This window comes from Ctenopharyngodon idella, chromosome 7, assembly GCF_019924925.1.
Source record: "Ctenopharyngodon idella isolate HZGC_01 chromosome 7, HZGC01, whole genome shotgun sequence".
Lineage (NCBI taxonomy): Eukaryota > Metazoa > Chordata > Actinopteri > Cypriniformes > Xenocyprididae > Ctenopharyngodon > Ctenopharyngodon idella.
This window is the reverse complement of record NC_067226.1, coordinates 36071059-36084266: the sequence shown is the minus strand read 5'-3', so window position 1 is coordinate 36084266 and position 13208 is coordinate 36071059. Positions and strand designations below refer to the sequence as shown.

Sequence of the window (13208 nt, the reverse complement as noted above, 5' to 3'; positions counted from 1 at the left end):
AGAAACACACGGGTGGAATGTCATCTTTAGAAGACGCAACTCACACCCATGTAAGCTCTTTTAGGAGACTCGCTCTCTCTTGGTGCTGAAGCACACAGGGGAAAAGATCACAGCAACACTGACAGGGAATGTGCGGCCTGTAGTGTGCACTCACTCTCGTTGAAGGCGCAGCTCTTACCAGAAAGTGTTATCACTGAAGTGAGGGCGAGCAGCAGCGTGGTTTTAAGTGAGAGCTCCTTTAAGCCTACTGACATGAGCGGCTCGAAGGGTGGAAGCGCCAAAGCTTCGAGCACAAGAGCTAGATCCCATGACGGCACCGTGGGAAGGCGGGAGGGTCTTAGTCGTCTTGCACCTCTCAAATTTTACCACTAGATCGTGTCTGCCCACTGAGCGTCAATCAATAACGGCGTAAAAGGCTGAAATAGCTGCCACGTAGACTTGAAGAGTGGAAGGCATACTACCACCGTCCATCCGCTGTTGTAGAAAATCCAGAATGTCTGACACGGGACAGTTTTCCAGTTTGCGACCATTCGATTCACACCATTTCACAAATACTGCCCATTTAGAAGTGTACAGGTGTCTTGTAGAAGGGGCTCGCGCCTCTGTAATCGTGTCCATAACACGGCGGGACAGAACACTCGGTTCTACCGGTTCCCGCGCACTACCAACACATGAAGTTTCCACCATTCGGGGTTGGGGTGCCAAATCGAGCCGCCCGCCTGTGACAGGTCTTGTCTCAGCGGAATCATCCATGGGGGAGCTGTTAATAGTTCTAGCAGATCGGAATACCACGGCCTGTTCGGCCAGTACAGGGCGATTAGAAGCACTGACGCTCTCTCCTCCCTGATTTTGTGCAGAACCTGTGACAAAATCTTCAGCGGGGGAAATGCATATAGGCGGGCATTTGGCCATGGCATCTTGAGCGCGTCCCCTCCCAGGGGAGAGCATGACAGAAAAAAGAACAGAGGGCAATGCGTGTTCTCCTCTGTCGCGAATAAGTCCACCTCCGCCTTCCCGAATCGTTCCCAGATCAGTCTCACTGTCCCGGGGTTCAATCTCCATTCTCCTTGAGGGATCCCGTTGAAACTGTAAGGTGTAGCAGTTCTCTATTACGTTCCGCACCCAATCCGAAATACCCGGAACGGCCCGCCATGTGCTTGCAAAATGGCACAGAGGCTGCTCAGCGCTCTCCTCCTCTGTACCCTCCCGTCAGGAACGAGACTTTTGCTCCGACGAAGGAGCAGCCCCGGGGCGGTGTGCCTTTCTTAAAGCCATGACGCAACTTCGGCAGTCTCTGCCAGGGAGTTTTGGTGCGGGCAGAAGGCTCTGGGTCCGGTGCCGATGAAGCGGAAGCAAAGGGAGCTCGCTTTGGTGGCCCGTTAGAAGTAGACAATGATCTACTGTGTGCTGGGGGCGGCGCTGGAGCCCGGCACGGGAGGAAGTGACTCATTGCTCTGGAACGCTTTTGTGCTTCTGAGAAGCACTCCGTGATCGCTTCCACGGCGTCTTCAAAGAGGCCGGAGGAAGATAAAGAAGCGTTGAGCAGCGCCTTCCTGTCTGTGTCTTTTAGCTCGGTGAGTGTCAGCCACAGATGATGGTGGAGCACTACCATGAAACCCATACTTTGTCCAATCACTTGGGCTGTTTTCTTCATGGCTTTCAGTGCAGCAGACTCTGCACGCAACATATATGCACCCATATGTGCGCTGCTTGTGTGGAAATGGACACTGTCAGATTTGACCTCAAAAGATGTGGTAATTTGATTGGATGTATTTATGTATTTATGTAGTCATGCATTTACGGCATTGTGCCTGTTGGAAAATATATGGTCGGTTTTAATGTTATTTTAAGGTGGGGAAGAATTAAATGAATGGCAACATTCGGCATTTTGTTCGCGTACCCCCTCTGTCACCTCACGTACCCCCAGGGGTACGCGTACCCCAGTTTGGGAACCGCTGCTATAGGTCAGTGTGAATCAGCTGAGTGTCAGCTGATGCGAGCTTGACTAACGTGACCTGCCAGAACTAACGCTATACGCTTGATTTCAGATGACTGGCAGTTAGCATACAGTTTGGATTGGTGGTATGGTTCTGTTCTGGGCAAAAACTCCCTGCCCTTCCATGCAGCCTAGCATGGATAAGAGCAGTGAGAGCAGCTATAACCCCCCCAAAACAAAACCATATGCTGACAACCCCCCAACCACAAACTGACTGCGAAATCTGAATGAAAAAAGTATACTGGAAAGATGGAAGACAATAGGACATAATGGAAAGGAGCAGCATGTCCTTCTGAATATTAAACTGGAGGCAGCATGCCCTTTACAGACGGAAGTAGCAGCAAAGGGGTGCTCTTCTGTTACAAGCATCTGAGAAGAGCAGCATGTCCCTTACAGAAGGAGAGTAGCAGCGAAGAGGTGCTCTTCTTACAAGCAGCTGAGAAGAGCAGCATGCTCCTTACAGGAGGAGAGTAGCAGTGAAGGGTGCTCTTCTTACAAGCAGCTGAGGAGAGCAGCATGCCCCTTTAAAAGCAGTTACCTGAATGAGCCTAAGACAAAAGCATGTGGCCAATACCCAAAAGCTTGGATAACCTTAAGAAACAGATGCTTTAAAGGGTCATGAAACCCCCCTGTTTTAGCCTGGTCGTTCACACCTCCAAGCTGGAAAAACTCTGTAAAAATGGGCGTGTAAAGTTCTGGAAAAGTGGGAGTGTGGGGGGGGGGGGGGGGGAGGGGAGAGAACAACCAATGAAACACAGACCTACAACACACTCATTATACAGAATGATGAATATTAATATATGAGCACGGAGAAAAATGACAACAAACTCCCAAGCACAAGGGAGAAATGCGAAAGAATATTTAAAAGGGCTAATAATACTTTCATTACGTTTACGAGCACTACAGTCTCATGATAAACAACAAGTAGTTTAACACAGAAAGAATAAAGACATAGTTTAATTTTTGTCCATTCTCTAAGTCTTTTGTTCATTAGAATAATTGTGTCAATTGCACATATATTTCATTTGAAGAAGACTTATATATGTGTGCATAGACCGTGCTGGTTAATGTTTGGTGCAGGAGAATGTGAAATATGTCAATAAAAACTTTAAACACGGATACTTTATTCTCTATAATCCACGTGGCTAGTGGTGTTAAACTCATTGCGGAGCTCCGCGCTGAAACCGATCATATGCGCGCTCCACGTGCATATCATAACAATTGTATTTTTCATGTGTTTGTATTCAAACTGCATCGCGGGCAAAATACAAACAACACTCAAGTGCTGCTGTGCTGAGGGAAACATACACACGGTTAGTGTGTCCGAACGCAGATCGAGGTGAATGAACAGGACTTTTGTGACATTTGAATTCTCCGCTGTAATGCGATCTCATGCGAACATATTTTCCATTTGTGCTGGTAGATTACAGCAAAACAATCCACATGCACCCAAACTTCTGCTCTAATCGCGTCGTAGGAAAACGCATTTTTGTGTTGTAGCACTGAGGTGCACGAGCACCAACGATATGTCTCTGAATGACAAGAGACAGAGGCAAAAGAAGTGATACTTCCTCATGCATAATACCGCAATTATAATCTTATGCATACTACAGCGCAGCGATTGGATTGAATGTTCTTTTTCCTCATGAATAAATGCAGAAACTGTTGATGTCAGCATGTTTGACCAGCCCATACTGGAGCCAGTCAGAACTCCGGATCTTGCCGGTAGTACATGATGACGTCAGATTTTGTGACGTTGCTCCGACTTAGCTTTTCAAACCGGAAGACAGAAATTGCTCTGAAAAATGCAAAAATAACTAATTTCAAATTATAAATAAAATTAATGAGTACCTTTAGTGTTTTTAATGATATGCAGCCTATACATATCTGTTCACAGCTCAGAAAATGTGTTCTGGGGTTTCATGACCCTTTAAAAATCATGTTGTCAATAACCTGATAACATTCAGCAAAACAGTGCTTCCCACAGATTTGAAATACTTGTAGCTGTGTGGAAAATCCTTCTACCCACAGCACAAAAAAAATGGTCAGAAGCTACAATAGTTAACTTCGAATTAATGAAAAATGAAATTATATGAAATGGAATTAATATAATTAATTGAAATCAAATCAAATTAAATACAGTTGTGTAATAAAATAATAACCAGGGTGGATTAAATATTTTTAAGTGGCTTATTTATGAACAAGACCTAAATACACTCAGACTCTTATTTTGAAATGTGTATGCTTACTATTGCAGCTGCTCATTCAAGTTTAGATGAGTTAGATACGAGTTAGATGAGTTAGTACGTTCTTACAACCAGTTGCAGTAATTTACAGTACCATAAAGTAAACTTTTGTCAATATTTAACAGCATTAGTCATATCAGCATAAGCAATCGCTTGGCATAACCGTGCACTATAGTAGCCTACATTGATTGCGAACCACTTAGAGGCAGTACGGAAGTTTAATAATGCCATATGTTTTTGAAATAAAAAGCCTGTTGAATTGCACTAATTGAAAACCATGCTTGCATTTTAATGCATTGTGTAGGGCTTGCATTTTTATAGGCTGAAATTCAACATGGTCATATACTTAAGCTGTGAATATTTCAATTCAAAACATCACACATTTCATTATTAAAAATTTGAAGATTCATATTCACCTTTCAAATTTCACTTCCAACATATTCAGTCTGTTTAAAAATACAACCTAAAATATTCAACAGGCAATTTTCAGTCCATTTTATTTCGCCTTACAAATTCGCTTCCACAAATTCAGTGATTCAAATTCGACAGAAAATTTAACATTGGACATCCGGTAACTGCAGGAATAGCAGTAGATTGCTGATGCATGATCTCCATCTGCCTTTAGTCGTCCTCACCAGCAGGCGCCGCTAACGGCTGTTAACAAAGACCCAAACATCAGATAGAGAATCATTATTCATTCACAAAAATGGATTTACAGAAATAGAGCGAGTGGTAAGTGGGATTATCAGGGCCAGAATATGAAGAAAAGCTGATAAAGACACAAAAGCAGTGTTTATGTTTAATTCAATGTCTTCACGATTATTTTCCCTGTGCATAGTCTACATGTAAGCTGCTTTCTCCACTGCGAATGAGATTATAACGCTTTTCCCACTCGATGCTGATGTAAGTTAGCCTATAACAAACATTACATCTGAGGAATGCTAAAGAATTACATCTCGGTTGCTTTGTTTCCTTAACTCTTATCATAGCTTGTGTGACTGTACTGTAATTCTGGGGTTGCCCTCATACATCATACTCCAGGATTCCCCAATAACACTTAACCTGAAAACATACCTTGCTGGTGTACAATATACACAACACTATATATATACACCATTTCTAACTTCAAAAGCATTTGAAGAGAATGACTTCAAGTCATAAAACCAACTATAGTGTGTTCATGTAAGTGTCGGGCATGATGCACACCTTTTAGATTTTTGATATTTATTTAAATAAATAAGGGCCCATAAGGTAGTGAAAAAATAGCAACATTTACACATGATTTGATAGTTTATTTCTATTAAATATCAGAAATCTAAAAGGTGTGCATTGTGCCTGACACCTACATGAACACTTTAAGGTTGGTTTTATGACTATAAGTCATTCTCTTCAAATGCTATTGAAGTTGGAATCATGTGTTGTATGACCTTGGAGAAGGTCCCTAAATTTGCGAATATCGAACGTCCAATGTCGAGCCAACTTTATGCTAGTATTTCACTGGGAAACGCTTAGTGTTAAACTTTGCGCGTCATGTTCATTTTCTGAGTGCATCAACATCACCAATAATGTGCGCGTCTTTTAAATCACTGCACTAGTCCATTAAGCTACTTCAAGTGTTTTATATGCCCTGACAGCGGGGGAATCCTGGAGTATGATGTATGAGGGAAACCCTATATTGCATCACAGCGCTGTGATATAAACTAAACAGCTGAGAGCAATATATAGCTTCCTCAGATGTAATATTTGATATGTACATCAGCGTCGGGTGGGAAAAGCATTATAATCTTATTCACGGTAGAGAAAGCTGCTTACATGTAGTCTAACACAGGGAAAGTGATCTTAAAAGACATTGAATTAAACGTAAACACAGCTTGTGTTTTTATCAGCTTTTCCGCATATAATCTGGCCCTGATAATTATCACTTACCACTTGGATCTATTTCTGTAAATCCGTTTTTGTGAATGAATTAATGATTCTCTAGCTGTTGTTTGGGTCTTCGTTAACAGCCGTTAGCGGCACCTGCTGGTGAGGACGACTAACAGCAGATGGAGATCATGCATCGGCAATCTACTGCTGTTCCTGCAGTTCCCAGATGTCCAATATTGAATTTTCTGTCGAATTTGAATCACTGAATTTGTGGAAGCGAATTTGTAAAGTGAAATAAAATGGACTGAAAATTGCCTGTTGAAAATTTTAGGTTGTATTTTTAAACAGACTGAATATGTTGGAAGTGAAATCTAAATGGTGAATATGAATCTTCGAATTTTTAATAACAAAAATGTGTGTGAAATGTTTTGAAGTGAAATATTCACAGCTTAAATATGCAACCACGTTGAATTTCAGCCCATAAAAATGCAAGCCCTAAAAATACAATGCATTAAAATGCAAGCATGGTTAATGCAATGCACATTTTTTCAATTAGTGCAATTCAACAGGCTTTTTATTTCAAAAACATATGGCATTAATAAACTTCCATAAAGCAATCTGAGCGCTGCGTGAGCAGGTAGAACGCGCAACAGCACCACATTTAACTTTGAAACGTGCGGTGCATACATGCAGTTATAGCCTTTGAAATTTAATCACATCGGTATCGCGATCTATGTTTTCCCATCCACAAAATGTGGGAAGCACTGAAAGAGTTTAAAAAGGAAACTTAGCTTTGCTTTGTGAAGACGTTGAGATTTATGGAGGGTGAAATAGAGCCAGCTGTGAATTGGATTCTTTATCTCCTTCTTGATATCATTCCCCTTTGTGTGATGAGTGCAGATCTCATCTGAACATGTTTCAGGTCACTTCCAAATCGAGCAGCTTATAATCATTGCAGCGAATTAGTTTGTTTGTTCAAGAACTCGAACATGAAGTGAAATCCGTGTGAATTCGATAAATTCCGGAATACACAATTCATAGTGGTCTCGCCCACCGAATTCGCCGTTTAATTAGCTCCTGAGCAATGCTATAAAGCTGCTGATAATACTGAATGGACCATATATATACCAATGCGGTGATAGGCGTCGTATTCCTATAGGTCAATGTGAATCAGCTGAGTGTCAGCTGATGCGAGCTTGACTAACGTGACCTGCCAGAACTAACGCTATACGCTTGATTTCTCTATTGATTTTGTTCATTGAAGCTTACTGCATTATGTAGAAGAGTATTGTAAGAGAGAGATATCGAGTGTAGGAGCCAAATTAGGAGTATAGCCCTTTAATAACATTATGCGGAAGTGAATATTAGTGACACCTGTTGATTGCGTCATAGGCTATGCTGGTGGTAGATAGAAGCATGTTATGCAGGAGCACGGTAATCAAAGACGCCAAGCCGATACAGTTTTTCAACGGTGGAAAGTTTAATAAAGCAACGCACTTTATTTGATTTGTTTGGAATACCATGGTATGCCCTTATATTTGTTTTGACATCACATTGGATTTAATCACACGTCAATTATACAATGAATCAACAACAGCACTGCACAATTACACATCCCGTAACTTCAAGCAAATTTCAAGTATCGACAGCATGTAAGTACACTTTCCTCTTGTTATAACTCGTATGCTTGGAGTATAGAAATGGCAGATAGTAGAAATTAGACATTAACGGATGCCATTATATCGAGTGACCGAGTGTATTACCTGCATTTAAATTTAGCATTTTCCTTCAGGTCAGTCCTATGTTCATAATAACAAATTAGTTTGAATGTCCACTGCGATCTTGTCCTTTTAACATTTAATGGGTTTTCCCGTGCCCTATTGACACTGACAGCGCTAGTCAAAGCATTTGTCATTTGTTTCTTGTTCCATGTTCACAACATGTTTCAATATAAAAGTCTTTGCGACTGAGTGACTCCCTCATAAAGACGATCTTTGCCACCATCTAATGGCTCAAAATTTTGAAGTCAAATGTGTATTTGTTCTTTTGCAACACACACACACACACACACACACACACACACACACACACACATGTGTCCTAAAAAGAACATGCCCAGACATGTTATTTAAATGGATATAGCCAGTGTGATGTAGGGGTAATGGTCTTTCTAATTGTCTTGACTCAAATAACTCAGTTAACATATACCGTATTAATCAAACATTACTGATCCTGCTGAGGTGTTGACATAACGTAAAACTTGCTTGGGTGTCTTTTAAGACCCCACAATCAAAGGAAACATGATCACAGACATAACACCTTTTTGCCCCTCAAACTGGAAGGGGACAGCAGACTAGAAAGGAACAAACCATTAAAAACATCACGCCTGGATGAGAGATCATTAAACCAGTCATTAACCCAATCAAAAGTCAAATCTTACATCTGTTTGATCTGTTTTGTTTTTTTTTCCCTGTCTGGACATCAGTATGGGAGGTCATGTAGCCACATGTCACAACGTGACACCACGTGCCACAACTTACCTGAGGCATCAACCTGTCAATCTGAGAGTTATGGGGCAATAAATCAATCACAAATTGTCATAAATCAATCAAAAGTGACACATCGTCTATGTTAACACTACTGATGGGTTTGTTGACGTTATGTTGATACTGACGTAATGGGGTCTCGCTTGGGTTTGATGTTGTTGAACTCTGAAACCAGAACCAGTACCAGAACCAGTAACTTGTTTTGCTTTGAATGATCTTTCGCTTTGAATGCGTTCTCGGTCGCGTCAAAATGCGACTGGCTTGACAGCATGTTCAAGACTGTTGCAACAAGCAAAGACTGAATATTTCACTGTACCAGTGTTTTTATGAACCCTTCAAATTTTTGCATACCAGACAAATGAGCTGCTCTGTGGCCAAACCTGCGCTTCTTCAAATAAAGGCAGTTAAGTCCTGTCAGACGAGCTGTAATGGGGTCTCGCTTGGGAGCCCCAGTCACCTCCAAATGGTACAAAACAAGCCAATGGAAATTGGCTAGTGAGATTTACATGCCGCGCCACACCCACCCATGTCCATAAATCTATAAATAGGATCGGCATACTCATTTTCATTCGAACTTTTGCTTCGAAGCCGAACGGTTGTTTCATCGCTCTCTCCAGTCACCTGCAAAGTGCAAATTTATAAACTACTAAGAGCAAACAGCAATTTTTATAGCTAGAAGAAAACCATCTCCTTCAACAGCAATTTTCATTGCTCGTCTGCAGTAGCAAGCTCGTGGAATTCTCGGCTGGTGGGAAGACGCATTCAAAGGTGTGTGTGTGCGAGACAGCGTGCTGGCACAGGCAGTGCAGCACTCATCCCTGAGCACTTCAGCTAAAAGAGCAGTCCCTAAAAGAGCAAGCATGGGCGTTCAGCGTCTTTTTCAAGATGTCTTTTCTCACATGTGTTTCTGCATGCGGTCGTTTCCTGACCTCATCTGACGACCACGATTGCGGTCTCACATGCCTGGGCAAACAGCATGCTGAGTCAGCGCTCATGGATGGTACATGGAGGCATGAGTCCTGTCTGCTGCTACCCAGCTTCCCTGGCGTTTTGGTCTGGCTGACTGCCTGTATGGGAACGTCTAGGTTACTATTGTAACCCCCGTTCCCTGAAGGAGAGAACGGAGACGTTGCGTCCCCCTGCCGTGGCCCTGATCCACCGCTGAATGGCCGGGATACCTATCTCGGCTTCTCAGCAAACTATGACTGAAAATCAGTATGCCTGTCCTATTTATACCCGGATATGCCGGATTAGTGTGGTGCGGCATGTAAATCTCATTAGCCAATTCCCATTGGCTCGTTTTGTACCATTTGGAAGTGATTGGAGCTCCCAAGTGAGACCCCATTACATCAGTATCGACGTAACATCTCCTTTCCCCCTCCTTCAGGGAACAGGGGTTACAATATATATATATATATATTATATATATATATATATATATATTACAATCATTAAACCTTGCTTCTGAGGGTATCACTTTCTTGGTGGAACGATCACACAATCACACTGAGTGGCAAAACATCCTGCAACTTGGCTGACTCTAAAAGGTGGAAACTGCAAAAATAGCAGTTGGACACAGTGATCCTTATAACTTACCAAAGAACCATGGACATTGACAGGTGGTCAGGAATGGAGTTTCCTGACATTTACTGTATTTGTACCTGATTTTGACATCTAAGAAATACAAAAAGCAAAGCCTGAACGCTTTATTTAATATACATACAGTACATACAGTAAATACAATATAGCTAGATCTAAATGCTGAGGATCACTTAAATCATTGATATATATCGTCAAATTGCCCAGCCCTAAAACTTGTTAAAGCACTAGGGCATTATAGACTTTACATTATGACTTTCTGTAAAGCTGCTGTGAATGATGACGATGTGTATTACGAAGCACTATACGAATAAATTTGAAAAAATAGTCATGATGATTATTCTTGAAGTATTTGCTCTTTTTTTCTCTCCATTTAAAAAAAATATTGCAATTGGAATCGAGAATCTATAAGAACCGGATTCGATAAGCAGAACCAGAACCGGAATCGGAATCATTAAAATTAAAACGATACCCAACCCTAGTCTTGCTATGAAAACCTGTTTGGTCAACTATGAAATATGACCGCATCGAGTTAAAATAATTAATGTGCCTTTGGCAGGCTAAAGCTACATTGTATTTTAAAAAGTTAACTTCCGCTCACTCCAATGCATGGGCGAAAACAGTTAAAGGCACTAACTTTAAGTTGAGACCCCCTCAGAATCTGTTTAAGATGATGATACATACCAAGAAAATGAACAAAGTAACAGAGAGAGAGATCATGAGTGGAAAAGACACTTATTTTGTGTAGAGAGAAGCCGTGTTTCGCCCAACTAAAGAGCAATATTTGAATGAGATTTGCAAGTGATTTATTTCATAATCTGTCAACTATAGCAAAGCGCGTCCTTCCTTTAATATTCCTTTAAGAGGTTTGAATTTATCAAGCTGTCAAGCAACTGAGCTGGAAATAATTACATTCTTTGAATGAACTCTTAGTCTAACATACTCATACGTATGTTAGGACTTTGATTCTGCTAGAAAACCTTCAGCTATATTGAATTGCAAGAGGCTCAGTTATGTTTGGGTTGGGGATAGAAGGGATACAGCCTTGGCCAGATTGTCCTACCAGGGCTTACTGGGCATGCACACATCAATATTGCATCATTTTTGTCATGCTGAAGAACAATTAATTACTGTATTTGCATTATTGTAAGGCTAGGTTTAGGGTTGGGGCAGGTGTAGACGTTAATAAAACACAATCTGATAAGTAGCAAATTTAATTTATTGTTATTTTATGGCGCGATTTTGCCTCACTTCCGGCCGTATCTGCATCCCTTCTAGTCACAACCTTATGTTTGTTTTGGACATCTTGCACAACTGATGTGAGCCTGTATTGGTGAAGACAGAAAGTGCCCAAAAGATTGCAGGCAGGCTGCCGGTACTGATCATTCAAAATGACTCCTTCAAGTGTTTATAGTTTCAAGCCTTATTCACACACACCAGTAAGGCTCTGTTGTGCTTGACAAGCCCGAATCAGCTTGTCAACAGAAAACCATGCATTGCAAACATGCAACCCGCAAGTGCATAAAGGAGAGACATAACACACATTCATCCACGCATCAGAACAGAAAAGAAAAAGAAAAAGACCACATACCCGTGGTCCCTGGTCGCCTTGATCACCCTATAATAAAAGAGAGAAAAACAGACTCATAAAATATCATTTTGTAATATTGTACACAAATACAGTCAACGAAAGAAGAGTACCAAAGTCATTTAAAATACACTGATAATATCCACATCCTCAAAAATTAATTGAGGTTGAAAGTAAAATCAAAATAAAACAGTCTGTTGCGGAGAGCTTTGTTACTGTTGTGTTTTGTTCTAGTTTTCAACTCTTTATAGTTTGTTTTCTTAAAGTTTGTCACTATTTTTCTAAAAGAACAAAATGCCAGGACACACAAAAATTTATGTGATAATTACCTTTATCTTTTGACAAATTTTCCACAAACCTTGTTGCAGTTAAACTTCCCGGTTCAAACTCTGTACTACCAAACCCATTATCTAGGTAAAACTGCTTTTTAAAGCAACAGCTGTGTGGAAGCTAGCCTTTTGGTGTAAGGTCAGAGGGGGAGAATTTAGGAACAGTAGTTTTTGCAATTTAATTGATGTTAAAGGGGTCCTTGATTATAATTTCACTTTTTTTTAACTTTAGTTAGTATGTAAGGTTTCTGCTAGAGCATAAACAACATCTGCAAAGTTACGACACTCAAAGTTCAATGAAAAGGGGGATATTTTCTTTTACAAAAATCACTTTTTAAGGACTACAACAAACGGCTGGTAGGGACTACAACAAGCTTCTTCCCATGTTGGTGACATCACAAACTCTTAAGTTCACTAGCCACGCCCACTGATTCGAGCACAACAAGTAGTAGTAGGTAAATAACAGACGTGATACACATGCCTTTAAAAAGTGCAAAATGTTGTACAGTGCCAGGCTGTGGAAAAACACAGTAGCTGCATTGGATTTGCAGAGAGCCTGATGCTGTGCCTTCTATATTGGATCTGACAGGAACAGCGCAACACACTTATGTGAGTAAGAAATTTTTTACTGTGTCATTATTGCTTTGTTACAGATCATTTGATATGTACAGATTATGTGTAAATGTCTTACCAAAATCACCAGTGACCAGTGATTTCTGATATGTAATGATTCATGTAGGCCTACAGTCAGATGTTTTTGTCTCGAAATCGTTTATTGTCAGTAAATCAAACCAGTGACTAAACGGCAGTGGTGGACAGTATGAAGTATTTTTACTCCGTTACTGTACTTAAGTACATTTTTCAAGTATCTGTACTTTACTCGAGTATTTTTATTTTGAGTAACTTTTACTTTTACTTTTACTTTACTTTTACTTTTAAAATGCCCAGAGCATTTTAACGTAACCTTGGGACCTCGGGAATGAGCAATGTTTGACGCGTGGGGGGGAACTCCGTTTTCTCCAAATTCTGAAGCCTGAT

At 40.8% G+C, this 13208-nt stretch overlaps 1 protein-coding gene across 1 annotated transcript in view; it reads right to left on the bottom strand.

Moving 5' to 3' along the window:
* Nucleotides 1–13208, bottom strand: part of LOC127515652 (collagen alpha-1(XXV) chain) — a 378235-nt gene that overhangs the window by 343539 nt on the left and 21488 nt on the right. The window contains exon 3 of the mRNA XM_051899532.1: nucleotides 11845–11871. Coding sequence (XP_051755492.1) covers nucleotides 11845–11871 — 27 coding nt within the window. The remainder of the gene's footprint in view (nucleotides 1–11844; nucleotides 11872–13208) is intronic.